At 42.5% G+C, this 14,593-nt stretch overlaps 1 protein-coding gene across 2 annotated transcripts; it reads right to left on the bottom strand.

Annotated features, from left to right (window-relative positions):
• Positions 1–11,851: 11,851 nt before the first annotated feature.
• Positions 11,852–14,224, bottom strand: foxr1 (forkhead box R1). Of its 2 annotated transcripts, none has more exons than XM_014137123.3 (6): positions 13,994–14,224; positions 13,808–13,903; positions 13,448–13,692; positions 13,004–13,272; positions 12,368–12,600; positions 11,852–12,007 (listed from the first exon to the last, which is right to left on the bottom strand). In XM_014137123.3, the coding sequence occupies exons 1-6, from the start codon at positions 14,118–14,120 to the stop codon at positions 11,979–11,981; spliced, it is 999 nt and encodes a 332-aa protein (XP_013992598.1). In that variant the 5' UTR covers positions 14,121–14,224; the 3' UTR covers positions 11,852–11,978. The 2 variants fall into 2 exon arrangements, with proteins under 2 accessions (XP_013992598.1, XP_013992597.1); XM_014137122.3 differs by having other exon boundaries at positions 11,853–12,007; positions 13,808–13,906.
• Between the last annotated feature and the right edge of the window lie 369 nt (positions 14,225–14,593).

Raw genomic sequence — 14,593 nt, 5'->3', positions numbered from 1 at the left:
CGTAGATCCCCTGAACGCAGCTCAATTTCCAGCTCACACTCTCAAACACATAGATCCCCTGAATGCAGCTCCCTCTCCAGATCCCAATCATCTGAATTCTGATCACCTGTTCACACACCTGTATGTCATTGTCAAACACTATTTAGTTCAGTTCTTTGCAGCCCATCATTGTGAGGTATTGTTTGTTTTGTGGCACACTTCTATTCAAAGCTCTGTTTTTCCCGTAATTGAATCCTCCCGTGTATGATAGTTTTTGCCTGCCTCACTAACGAAGCCTTTTTGCCTATTCCCTGCCTGTACTTTAGCCTATTGGATTTCCTGTTATCAACCTATTGCCTGATCTCCCGGACTACGTTACTAGCCTTTTCCCTGCCTGTACTGTTGCCTTTTTGGACCCCCTGTGTATGACCTTCTGCCTGCCCCTGGACCCAGCTACCTGCCTCCTCCTGTGGTCCTTTGCAATAAACACCTGCTGCGCCCTGCGCTTGAAACCAGCTCTCTGTCTCCCCTCGTGTTCTTTACAGAATACCTCACCAAAAAACAACAGGTGGATTCAGCCTCGCTCCAGCTATGTCTAGCCTGACAGGAGGAACGAATCGATGAACTCCGACCTCCTTCGCCAGTCCATTCCTGCGTCACCAATATCAGGTGCCACAGCCTCCTCTCCTTCATCTCCCCCCATATCCATGCCTAATAAATACGATGGCTCCCCAGGGAAATGTCAAGGATTTCTCATGCAATGTAGCCTGTACATAGACCATCACCCTGCTGACTTCACCTCAGATAAAGACAGGGTGGACTTCGTCATCTCCCGACTCACAGGCAAAGCTCTGGATTGGGTCACAGCCCTGCGGACCGCTCAAAGTTCTAATCTGTCCTCTGAATCACGTTTCCACGCCATCTTCAAGGAGGTGTTCGACCATTCAGTTTCAGGTCGTCACACCGGGGACCAGTTATGTGAGCTGCGACAGGGCCGTCGCTCCACCACTGAGTATGCCCTTGAGTTCCGAACCATGGCTGCCTGCAGAGGATGGAGTGAACCAGCTCTCCTTACAGTCTACCGGACTGAACCTATTGCCTGATCTCCCAGATGACGTTACTGTTGCCTTCTTGGATCCCCTGTGTATGACCTTCTTCCTGCCCCTGGACCCAGCTACCTGCCTCCTCCTGTGGTCCTTTGCAATAAACACCTGCTGCGCCCTGTGCTTGAAACCAGCTCTCTGTCTCCCATCGTGTTCATTACAGGTCCCTGATGGAATACAGACAAAATACAAGAAAAAAAAAAGTGCAAGACAGCATCATTCAGCATAGAATAAAATAATTAACTAACAAAGAGAAAGTCCTTATCTCATCTCCAGGACTCTAATATATCCTTATCAACAATACTATAACAGCTAAGATTCTCTCTGGGCCAGACCTCTGCCTGCACCTTTCTGATTTGGGCCCCCGAGTGGCGCAGCTGTCTAAGGCACTGCATCTCAGTGCTAGAGGCGTCACTACAGACCATGGTTCGATTCCAGGCAATATCACAACCGGTCCGTGATTGGGAGTCCCATAGGTCGGCGCACAATTGGCCCAGCGTCGTCCGGGTTTGGCCAGGGTAGGCCGTCATTGTAAATAAGAATTTGTTCTTACTTGCCTAGTTAAATTAAAAAAATACAATGTAGCGAAGACACAAATGCCTGTCAGTGACCAGAGACCTTATAAAACGGTAAAGTAAAGTGCTGTATATGTGAACATGTTTGACAACCTTTGGACAGTGTTATAATATAGATGTAGTTCAAATGAAATGTTACAGATCAAACTGGACATTTCTATTAGGGTTAGGGCTGCTACAATCGATCTGTTTAAAGAGATTGGAAATGCTTAAGATCCCGTTCAAATTCGTATTACATTTGGAATTCGTAACAAAAAAACATTCAGGATGTAACATATACTGGATGTCATTTTCTTTTTTTTGATCTGATAGTGTTGGCAGAGGAAGGGGTGTCGCCATATAAAGGGCAACTAACATGTTTCTGTCTTTTACCACCTTAGTCCCTAAGCAATTTGAATGTCTAGTCCTAAATGTGTAATAATGCCCATTTGACACTAGTGAGAATTTATCGCCCTCCCTAGGCATCCTTTTGTGCTCTTAACAAATTGTCTGACCTGCTGTCTAACTATGCTAAATTCGAATTATTAGTAGTGTGTGATCTTAATCTGGATTGGTTGATGCCCGTATCTGATGTGCTGAAAGATATTTATACTGAGGTAAATCTAACTCCGCTGATAACCAACTCACCCCAACTTCAAACACCCTGAGAAATCTACTCTCTTAGATATTATTCTAACAAATACCCCTCATAAATTTACAGCCAATGGGATAATTGCCAATGAGTTCAGTGACTATTGTCCCGTTGCCTGTATAAAACATGTTAAACTACCTAAATCTTGCTCATGCATTATTACAGAGACCTTTTAATTTTAATGAGCAAAATGTTTTTGTCTGAGCTGAGGTCGATTGACTGGTGGGTTGTATCAATGACTCGGATCAGGCTCTTAATCGTTTTATTTCCCTGTTTAACTGTGGCAGATAAACATGCGCCGCACAAAATGCTCTCGGGTGAAAAACAGATCTAATCCTTGGTTCACACATTGTCTGTGAAATTACAGCAAAGAAATGTAGTTTGGGCTAAGGCTGACTGATTCTACATTTGATTGGCAGTCCTTCAGGCAAGTGAGAAATAAATGTCCATCTCTGGTTAGAAAAGCAAAATCAGCATTTCTTGAATTGTGTATCGGATCGTGGTGGTTATCAATGTTCCCTCAAATTCTGTTGAGCACAAACTTCAACAAAAATTCTGGGAAACTTCCGGTGTTTTTTACTGTGATCTCTGAGGCTGTACCCGCTTTAAGGGAAACATTTATAGTGTTAACTAAGGGGAAAACTCTAGAAAGTTGAGTGAAGTTCAATCTCATGCTACTCTGAGGGGGCTGATATTTTTTCTTCATGGCAGTTTGTGGTAATCCAGCTAACTTCTGGAAAGTGGTCAAATCTTTTAAACAAAACTCCACCCCCTAATTGACACAGCTGGTTTTGACAGCCTTTGGTCCCATACAATGGAAGTTTTTTGTACTTTAATTGCCATGTTGTTTCAGCTGGCAACCTATTTGAAAGAGTAATCTCTGAGAGTCCTCTAGTGCATCATTCTCTACAATCTGTTCTGGGCTGACTGACACATACTTTATTTTCATTTCAACCATTGGTGTCTGATGTACTAAGTGCTTTGCTAAAGATTGATGTTTAAAAAAATGCATTTGGGGCTGATTCACTTAATCCCTTCTTACTGCAGAACCATTGACCTACAGTGAGTGTACAAAACATTAGGAACACCTTCCTAATATTGAGTTGCACCCACTTTTCCCTTCAGAACACCCTCAATTTGTTGGAGCATCGACTCGAAAGCATTCCACAGGGATGCTGGCCCATGTTGACTCCAATGCTTCCCACATTTGTCATGTTGGCTGGATGTCCTTTGGGTGGTGGACCATTCTTGATACTCACAGGAAACTGTTGAGCGTGAAAAGCCCAGCGTTGCAGTTCTTGACACTCAAACCGGGGAACCTGGCACCGACTACCATACCCCGTTCGAAGGCACTTAAATATTTTGTCTTGCCCATTCACCCTCTGAATGGGACACATGAACAATCCATGTCTCAAGGCTTACAAAATCCTTCTTTAGCCCGTCTCCTCCCCTTCATCTACACTGATTGAAGTGGATTTAACAAGGGATCATAGCTTTCACCTGGATTCACCTGGTCAGTCTGTCATGGAAAGAGCAGGTGTTCTTAATGATTTAGGAGATCTTTCTGACTTAAATAACAACCATCCAATTTCCAAATTAATTTTGCCTCAAGTTTTAGAACTAGATTGCAGTTGTTTCGATTGATTGTAGTGGTTTATTTGTTGAAATTGTTGTGTTGAGGTTGTGCCTTGTGGTTGTTTTTTTTTGTAATGTACATTTTTGTTCTGTTTGAGAGAAAATGTTTGTACTCAGGGCACTATTGGGCTACCCTGAGTAAATAAAAGTTCATTTAAAAAAAAAGTATTTCATAAAGCCCTTCTTACGTAAGCACTTATCAAAGTGCTTTAAAATAATCTGGTCTAGACCCCACATAGCAAGCAAACCAGTAAATATTTGAAAAGCTGCATTTCAGTGTTTATTTTCCAAGGACACATATGGCAAAGACCAAAAATAGCTAAAAGATTTCCAACACACCCACTGAGCTACAGTATAGTGCCACTTGAAAGTGATAAAATCATATGCTTTAATTTGTTCAAGCAATTAGAGAATTATTATGCTGCCCTCAATAATGTCTTGTCATACCTGCTTGGTTAGTATGTGACCAACCCAATGTCACACCCCTCTCCCAAAAGCTGGGTGTTGGCCTTGCCTGTAAACCGGTGTAAAATGGGTAGTTCTGAGCACTCTTGGCTTAGTCTAGTCCAGGTCTGCCTTCCTCTCTGTTTCCATCACCATGATTACCCTCATCCTGGTCTGCATTTGTCTCAGCCTGGCGTTGGACACCGAGGCTCAGAAACCGAAGCATTGCAGTGATTACACAACTGAATGATTTCAAATATTTATCTGGAAAACCAGAAACGGTGACGCAGCAGTCTAACTGCATTACTACAGATCCTGGTTCGATACCGGGCTCTGTTGCAGCCTGTCGTGACCGGGAGACCCATGAGGCGACACCCAATTGGCCCAGCATCGTACAGGTTAGGGGAGGGTTTAGCCGGCCGTAATGTCCTTGTCCCATCGCGCTCCAGCGCCTCCTGTGGTGGGCCAGGCGCATGCACTCTGACACTGTCGCCAGGTGTACAGTGTTTGATTCAACTAATTCTTATTTAGTAACTGGTTCCACAGCCTTTTTTTAGTTTACTGAACTTTTCGGTCAAAGTGTTAGCTGAACTTAAAATGTTTAGTTGGCCCAAACTTAGCTCCAACTTGAGAGAACTTAGGTTTGGGACACCCACATGTTCAATTAGTGCTTTAAACATAATGGTTTCAACATGTTTTGATGTACATTGTGCTTGTTCATTTATACACTAATTATTATTCAACATGTCCTCACCTGGGATTGGAACTCACAACCTTTTGGTTCATGGCATACTTATCTTCCTGCTACCATGTGTAATGATGTGCGCTGAGAGTCGGGAAGCAAGTTCAGGGCGTGAGTGTTTTTAATAATAAATAAACGTAACATAATACAAAACAAGACACACAGACAGGAAACAATGACGCCTGGGGAAGGAACCAAAGGGAGTGACATATATAGGGCAGGTAATCAAGGAAGTGATGGAGTCCAGGTGAGCGATGACATGCAGGTGCGTGTAACGATGGTGACAGGTGTGCGCCATAACAAGCAGCCTGGTGACCTAGAGGCCGGAGAGGGACGACACGTGACACCATGTACATTTGCCAGGCCCTATTTAATGTGGAAGATCCCTTAACAGACGTAGTGGACTTCCATCAGTCCTGGAAGAAAAAAATCCTACTCAAACACATCAGATAATACTGTGTTCCATAAAGTGGAATAGACACCTAAAGTAAACAAACCCAGAGCCCCTTTCTGTTAATCTTATCAATTCAACCTGTTGCATTAATTTAGTGAAAATAAAAACCTGTTTTAACAAATCTAGGGCCTACAAAAAGTTGGCCCCCCTCAGCACAATATTCAATACTAAAACATTCACTTTAAGTACTTGACACTGTTCCACGTAATGGAAGCAGATTATCGTTTTAAATGACATTACCTTCCTGCTTCAATTTACTGGTGTTACCTAAACTACAAAACCAAGCAACAAGAATCAGAAACTGTCAAAGAATGTTTCTCATACCGTTACTTCAAATGTCCCATTGTCCGCTTGCTTTCAATCGCAGCTAGTCTTTTTACAATCTCAATGCTCAATCCCTCAACTCATCATGAAACCTTAGCTTTTCAAATGATTAAAATATTGCATCATTAGAGTGCTATCAACAACAACAAAAACACTAACGTTACCATTCACATACTGCCAACACTCATTGAGTTTACATCAACCCTCCTTATCATGTCTTCGTCGCTGGCATCCGTCGTAAAGTTGGAAAATAAAAGAAACCAAACCATGATTCTCTCCTTACTAGAAGGCAATGTTTTCATTGTAGTCTACCCTAACAATATTACTCTATATTTTTTATACAAACCTCTGCTGGATATTCCCTTTCTGCTTCACACTTATTAAACGTCTATTTTAAGATGAACCTGTAATGTGCCAAATGAAAATCTAGAGATTATCTCACATTTCTTTTAGACTAACATTTCGTTTTCAACAGCAGAGATTTGTATAAACCTTGCTCTCTGTCTCTCTGACACTTCCAACATTGTTTCAATATTCAAATTTGATCTCCAGCTGTTGCATAGTAATGACCGTGTCAGACAGGCAGGCAGCTTTTCTCAGCCAGTCGAAATCATGAATCAGCAACATTTTTATGGATATATACAAAGAAATACCAATACGAAATGAAGTGCAGCTAGTTTGCAGTCTTTCCAGCTTCAGTTTGAAGTGATTGTGTTAGCTGTGTTGTTGGCTAGCTCCTCTGAACAACAGTGTCCTGATGAGAGAGCACATTTTCTATGTCAGGTGAAATCACACCTCATTAGCTCATTGTTATGGATGTCTCCAAATAAATGTAACTAAAAAACAGCTTAAACAAATGCAAATGCAGCTACTGTGTTATTCTGGCTGCACTGTTTGACGTGACTGTAAATGATCCCTGGTTGGCTAGCAAGCAAGGGATAAGAATGTTGCCAGCCAGTGTGGCAATTAACGACTGGGTCGTGTCTCTGTCAACCAAACCGATAGAACAAACAACCAGCCGGCTTGAGTAGCAACCCTAGATTTGTGTCGGGACTATATCTTGTGGAAGGAGGAAATAGTATGAATAAATTCATCAAAATAACATTGTTAATGAAAATATGTACATCATTATTTGTATATGTTGGTAACCCGTTCTATAAAAGTGATAATGACCTCGAAGCTGGTGTTTGGAGGATATATTGGCACGGTTTGCCGGTCCTCGACTGACACCCATGCCAATATATCCTCCAAACACCGGCTTCTCTGACATTATCACTTAAATAGGTGGCAGCCAAGTCTTGAAGTTGAATTATGACTAAAATGAATTTAGATTATCTATACCCATAGTGAACTGTACCTCTTAAACAAGTTGTACAGACAGCCAGCCTGGCTCCAATCTAACTAACCTGCTAGTATTTGGTGGATAATGAAATACAGTACTATTGTTTTTTCTGTGATAATGTCTGCGATAAAGTGATAGTCACTTCATTAAGTCAGGATTCGTATTTGACTAAGCTCGATGCTTTTCCCCCTTTTTCCCCTGCCCGCAACAAAGTTTCTCCCTGCAGACAGTCACTGAGTCTGAGGTGCTAAAGGAGCTCCTGAAACTTGACCCCACAAAAACCATCTGGATCCTAATTGTTAAAGGCCTATTTCTATTTTGCCCTGTTTATCAAAAGTGTTGGGAAAACGTGTCAATAACCAACTGACAGGCTTTCTTGATGTCTATAGTATTCGCTCTGGTATGCAATCTGGTTTCCGCTCAGGTTATGGATGTGTCACTGCAACCTTAAAGGTCCTCAATGACGTCACCATTGCCCTTGATTCTAAGCAATGTTGTGCTGCTATTCTTATTGACTTTATTGACCAAAGCTTTTGATATGTAGACCATTCCATTCTTGTGGGCACGCAAAGGAGTATTGGTGTCTGAGGGGTCTTTTCCCTGGTTGACTAACTACCTCTCTCAAAGAGTGCAGTGTATAAAGTCATAAAATCTGCTGTCTCAGCCACTGCCTGTCACCAATGGAGTACCCCAAGGCTCAAACCTAGGCCCCACGCTCTTCTCAATTTACATCAACAACATAGCTCAGGCAGTAGGAAGCTCTCTCATCCATTTATATGAAGATGAAAGTCTTATACTCAGCTGGCCCCTCCCCGGATTTTGTGTTAAATGCTCTGCAACAAAGCTTTTAGTGTCCAACAAGCTTTCTCTACCCTTAACCTTGTTCTGAACACCTCCAAAACAAAGGCCATGTGGTTTGGTAAGAATAATGCCCCTCTCCCCACAGGTGTGATTACTACCTATGAGCGTTTAGAGCTTGAGGTAGTCACCTCATACAAGTATTGGGAGTATGGCTAGATGGTACACTATCCTTCTCTCAACACATATCAAAGCTGCAGGCTAAAGTTATAGCTAGACTTGGTTTCCTCTATCGTAATCGCTCCTCTTTCACCCCAGCTGCCAAACTAACCCTGATTCAGATGACCATGCTAGATTACGGAGACATCATTTATAGATCGGCAGGTAAGGGTGCTCTCGAGCGGCTAGATGTTCTTTACCATTCGGCCATCAGATTTGCCACCAATGCTCCTTATAGGACACATCACTGCGCTCTATACTCCTCTGTATACCTGTCGCAAGATCCACTGGTTGATGCTTATTTATAAAACCCTCTTAGGCCTCACTCCCCCCTATCTGAGATATCTACTGCAACCTTCATCCTTCACATACAACACACATTCTGTTAAAGGTCCCGAAAGCGCACACATCCCTGGATCGCTCGTCTTTTCAGTTCGCAGCAGCTGACGACCGGAACGAGCTGCAACAAACACTCAAACTGGACAGTTTTATCTGAATCTCTTCATTCAAAGACTCAATCATGGACACTCTTACTGACAGTTGTGGCTGTTTTGCGTGATGTATTGTTGTCTACCTTCTTGCCCTTTTTGCTGTGCCAAATAATGTTTGTACCATGTTTTGTGTTGCTGCAGTGCTATGTTGCTGTCTTAGGTCTCTCTTTATGTAGTGTTTTCTCGCTTGTCGTGATGTGTGTCTTGTCCTATATTTATATATGTATTTTTATCACAGCCCCCATCCCCGCAGGAGGCCTTTTGGTAGGCCATCATTGTAAATTCGAATTTCTTAGCTGACTTGGCTGGTTCAATAAAAATGTTAATTATATGGGGTAATTTACCGTTAAAATAGAGAGCAAGAAGGCTGGTAACAGTTAAACCACAAACTGGACAGTTTTAGTGTGGTGTTATATTTCATGAGGTGGAAAGTGACAGGTTCTTTGGGATCTGGGTTGAGCAGGCAGAGTGAAGGACCGGTTTTAAGACATTTAATAAATGAAGACCTGGTTTCCATCAGTTGATGTTTTCAGTACTGTCCAGGTTGACCCAAGAACACAAATCAACCATGCAAATATAAAACATACCAAATAAAATGCAAACAAAAGGCACCCAGGAGGCAGACGTCCATCTTGTTTCCCATAACTTCCAGTGTCAGACTCATTACCACATCCTAGAAACAGCCATACCTCAGGACTGCATTCCCTCCTTTGGGTGGCCACCCCTCAAACAAAGAAACAAGTCTTAAAGACAATACAGGTGAACACAACCAATTAAACATATTGGGGTGCTAACAAGGCAATTAGTCACACCTTTGAGGCTGAGACACTCACCCACTTCATTGAAGTGTGTCCTCACACTGTTAAACACAGTCATTGTAGCCAACTCAAACTGTGGTGTCCGAGGGTAGCTGGGGCCAATCTTCTCCTTTCTCTGCTTCTTCTGGGGCGGCAGGTTACCTAGTGGTTAGGGCGTTGGGCCAGTAACCGAAAGCTTGCTAGATCGAGTCCTCGAGCTGACAAGGTTAAATCAGTCGTTCTGCCCCTGAACAAGTCAGTTAACCCACTGTTCCTAGGCCGTCATCGTAAATAAGAATTTAACTGACTTGCCTAGTTGGTTAAAAAAAAAATCCGCGTGAGCCAGGGGCAGTCTGGGCAAATGCCAGATGGGCTGGTCTATTTTAAGCCCAGTGGGCCAGTCTAACTTAGGTTTTTACAGTTAAATTAGGACAGCGTTTGGGAAACCCTGATTTAGTAGATGCTCTTCTCCAGAGTGACTTACAGTAACGCAATCATCTTAAAATAGCTAGGTGAGACAACCACATCTCAGTCGTAGCTAAATTTTTCCTCAGTAAAGAATAGAAACATACCAAATAACACAATAGAAACTAAAGGAGATTGTGCAGCCCAGGATGTAGGTGTCCATCTCTTTTCCTATAACTTCCAACATATCAGCACTGGCGGACTTACCATTAATCAGAAGAGCCAATAGCCTCAGGCCTCACATCAAGGGGCCTCATAAGCTGGGCATGAAAATGTTTAGTTTTTTATAATAAAGACCACCTCATGCTCTGCTCAAGGTATAATAAAAAATAAACATCTGTCTGCTTAAGCTATAGATATGTTTTTTGCATGTTGACCTTTCGCATCTGCGGTGGAAGGTGGCCGAGCTACAGCTGTGTTCATCTCATGAATATAGTTCTCTCTTGTCCCTCTGCAGCAGACATACTGTATATATGGTGAGTAATATGTTTGAAACATCAAATCGCAACAAAATCACAGTATCGAATCGCAATACATACAGAATCGTGAAAACCACAATACGTATCTTATCGGCAACTACGAATCGTGATGTCACTGGCAATTCCCAGCCCTACTATACAAGTGCAAAATAGAACACATACACAGACTTACATTTACATTTAAGTCATTTAGCAGACGCTCTTATCCAGAGCGACTTACAAATTGGTGCATTCACCTTATAATATCCAGTGGAACAACCACTTTACAATAGTGCATCTAAATCTTTTAAGGGGGGGGGGTTAGAAGGATTACTTTATCCTATCCCAGGTATTCCTTAAAGAGGTGGGGTTTCAGGTGTCTCCGGAAGGTGGTGATTGACTCCGCTGTCCTGGCGTCGTGAGGGAGCTTGTTCCACCATTGGGGTGCCAGAGCAGCGAACAGTTTTGACTGGGCTGAGCGGGAACTGTGCTTCCTCAGAGGTAGGGAGGCGAGCAGGCCAGAGGTGGATGAACGCAGTGCCCTTGTTTGGGTGTAGGGCCTGATCAGAGCCTGAAGGTACGGAGGTGCCGTTCCCCTCACAGCTCCGTAGGCAAGCACCATGGTCTTGTAGCGGATGCGAGCTTCGACTGGAAGCCAGTGGAGAGAACGGAGGAGCGGGGTGACGTGAGAGAACTTGAAGGTTGAACACCAGACGGGCACTATATATATATATTTTTTTCTTCCAACTAGACACCACACCTGACCAACTGAGGTAATTAAGTAGTTCAGTGATTGCCCAAAGTCAATACACCTGGTCTTCCAGGTTGGTTAAATCCAAAACAAGAAGTGCCTGCAGCACTCCAGGGTTGCCTACCCTGGAGACTCCACATCACTCTGAACAGAGCCTCCAAATCAAGCATAAATTGGCTTTAAACCAGCTACAAAAAGTATATTCTGACAAAAGATGGATCAAAGTCCATGAGTTGTGATTCTGGATGGCTACCAACAATGACATGAATCTACCATTTGGGGAATCGTAAAAGCTTAATTTCAGCTGGTTTCATGTCGATGCTAATATGGCTAACAAGCAGCAATCTAAGCAAACCCCATCGATTTTGTCCCATAGTTGTGCACATGTAGATTGTGTTGCTAAACAACCCACCCATCTATTCTGGATTTTTTTTTTTTTACTAGTCATCTTTATATGCAAAACAATTTGTATATTTATTATTATTTATCAGCCAACTGAGATGATGATAGTAGATAAACAAGTGGCGGCATTTGCCAAAAGTTATATTTGATGCATTTTTATTTTGAAAACAAATCCAAAAAGTACAGTTAGTGAAATTCATACACAAATGCCTGAAACATTAGCACAACCCAAAATATACCCCAAAAATATACAGTCTAAGGAAAAAAAATAGTGCTGCTGTTCATTTATGCATTATCAACAGCCATCGATGCCCCTTGCATCACAGCCAATGTCCCACCTCAGTTTGGGGTAACCTCTAAGGCACAGATCATAAAGCGAACAAAGTCTGAATCATATCTGTCAAATAGGAAGAAGAAAAAAAGTCAGTCATGTACACGGTGCCACGCCAACGTAACTGACAGTATTTCCAGCTCAGTAGGAAAATCCTCCTGTTGTCCAACCATTTCCTTAGCCTCATTTGAAAGCCTGGCCTAAAGTCTGGCCCATACATAAGTATAAAACATTACCGGTATGTACAGTGGTGGACATCATTGGGTCATCGACATCCAATATTAATCAAATACAGCCCTACATATGTAAATAGCAAGAAAACAATGTCCTGTGTCACCCCCTAATAAGACAGCTCTGCACAGAGGTCCTATAATTAAATTCAAATGCACTATATGTAATTCTATGACTATGCCCCCTGAAACTCACCAGGATTATTCATGCTTCTCTTCAACACTTTGTACGAGTCCCCGGTAAGGGTGTGGATTTCATCCCTCAGCCTCCGGCGCCCTTCCAGAGTCAGGTGCCACAGACAGGACTTCCTCTTCCCCTCGCTGCATACCTGCTGTGGGGTCTTACGAAAGCTGTTGCTGAAACACAGGTTGTGGCGAATAGTGTTCTTCCAGCCGTCAGGGGCTGTCTGGAAGAATGGGAAGTGCTCTCTGGGAGAGGGAGCCGTGAGAATCACACAAAATCATCCTCCATTACACTTTCAAGGACTGCGACCTCAAGTGTCCCAATAATGACAGATGGAAATGTTAAAGATGGCACAACAACAAATAGATCCCTAAACTCTTCTGTATGCACTTGTGAAGCACTGAGAGGATGTTATTGATAGAAGCAATATGGTGAAACTTCCACCCTTAGTCTATCAGAGGACAAGGTGGATCCATTACATTCTTACTGTCAAATCCTCTCAGCTCTCCACAAGTACTTGGGTTCGATTTGGGATTCGGTATAGTTTCTCCAGCGTCAACAAAAAGTAACTAGTGTGTTACTGGTCTGGGAATCTCCACCCATCAGTTCAAAAACACATGCTGCTTCTCTGTGGTCAGTAGTTCTTACCTTGTGAAGTTATAGATCTGCTGGACATTGAGGCTGCCAGTGCGGCTGCTGCCAATAGCCATGGCGATTAAGACGCAGTAGTTGACAGGGGGACGCAGCCAGGCTCCGCTCTTCAGGTTGTTGCTGTCTTGAAGGACCCGCTGGAGGCGCTTGCTTTGGGCCAGACTAAGCTTTCGTGGTCCACCCTTAGGGGCCTTCGCATTGCGGGCAGTTTTGACTTTCCGACAAACGTGGACATCCACCGAAGAGGCGTCATCCTCATCTGTAAGCTATGAAAAATATGTCACAAGATGTTATTGAAGCAAGAGATCAATTGAGTGCAATATGTCCGTTGTGCTCTTAAATGCTAATACATATTGCACTGATAATCTTGTTTGAAAACCATGAACTAAATACATACCTTTTTTCACTATAAGTTTGTTCTCCTGATCAGAGTTTACCTACCATACACTCGCTGGAGGACGCATCATGTAGAGAGTCAGCTAAGCAGATATCCTCAGTAGGTGAAACTGGAAGCACATTTGGGATAGACTTGGGTTTGACATGGGGGACTGTGGACTTGGGTACTGGTGCCAGGTGTTTCAGTGGCACCTTGGGACTCAATATCTTTGTTACTTTTTTGGGATACTTAATTGGGCAGGCAAGGTTGGGGTTGACCATTAACCATAGATTTGGCTGTATTGGAGAGTCTGAAATGCAAGTACATTTTAAGATAACATTGAAGCACCAAACACATACATGAAACATTAAAGTGGGGCTAAGACTAAAGATAAGTAACATCTCGATTAGGCATGTTACCCTCACCTGATTTCTGATAGTTTTGAAAAGAGAGGTCGTCCTTTCTTCTCGATATTCTTGCATACTGCCACTGAACCAGATACTGATCATTCTGTTTGTCTCCTGCTAATGAGTAATATATACCACAACTTTTCAGGGCATCATGACATCATTAAGCCCCTTCCGAGTGTAAATTGCACACGTTTTTCTTACCTTGGTAAAATTGGTCAGTTGTTGTGGTCAGCTTGATCTCTTCATCCATATCCCAGTCGTTAAGGCTGTTTGAAAGATGGAGCTCAAGAAACCGGCTTCGAGTTTGGAATTGTAGAGACATTCTCATTCTGTCTATAGAGTTGATATGAGTAGCGTAAAAACCACTTTTCGAAATATATCACACACACCAAAACAACCCCCTCTTGAAACTCATGCTAAGTTCTGACTGAATTCACTCAAATCTCCAATTATAGGTAAGGCCCTTGCCACAGCATTTACACCAGGTGTAAAGAATTAGTCGTTAGTGCCTTGATCAGTTCTGGCTTTCTCTCCTATAAAATGTTGAAATGACATTTGGTTAGGCCTCATAAAAAAAGATTGTATTTATTTAGGAATTATGTTAAGCGTCCTAATTGTCATCAAGAAATACTTTAAATGTTTTATAAAATGTATTATCACATTTGTGTTTTCTAATAGGTGTCATCCACAGGCGGCTGGTGACACGTTAATTAGGTAAGACGGGCTCATAGTAATGTTTTGAACAGAATAAATGGAATGGTATCAAACACGTAAAACACATGGTTTCCATATGTTTGATAT

The sequence above is a fragment of the Salmo salar genome, chromosome 13, assembly GCF_965601325.2.
Source record: "Salmo salar chromosome 13, fSalSal1, whole genome shotgun sequence".
In the NCBI taxonomy this organism is placed as follows: Eukaryota; Metazoa; Chordata; class Actinopteri; order Salmoniformes; family Salmonidae; genus Salmo; species Salmo salar.
This window is presented reverse-complemented; position numbering and strand designations above follow the sequence as displayed.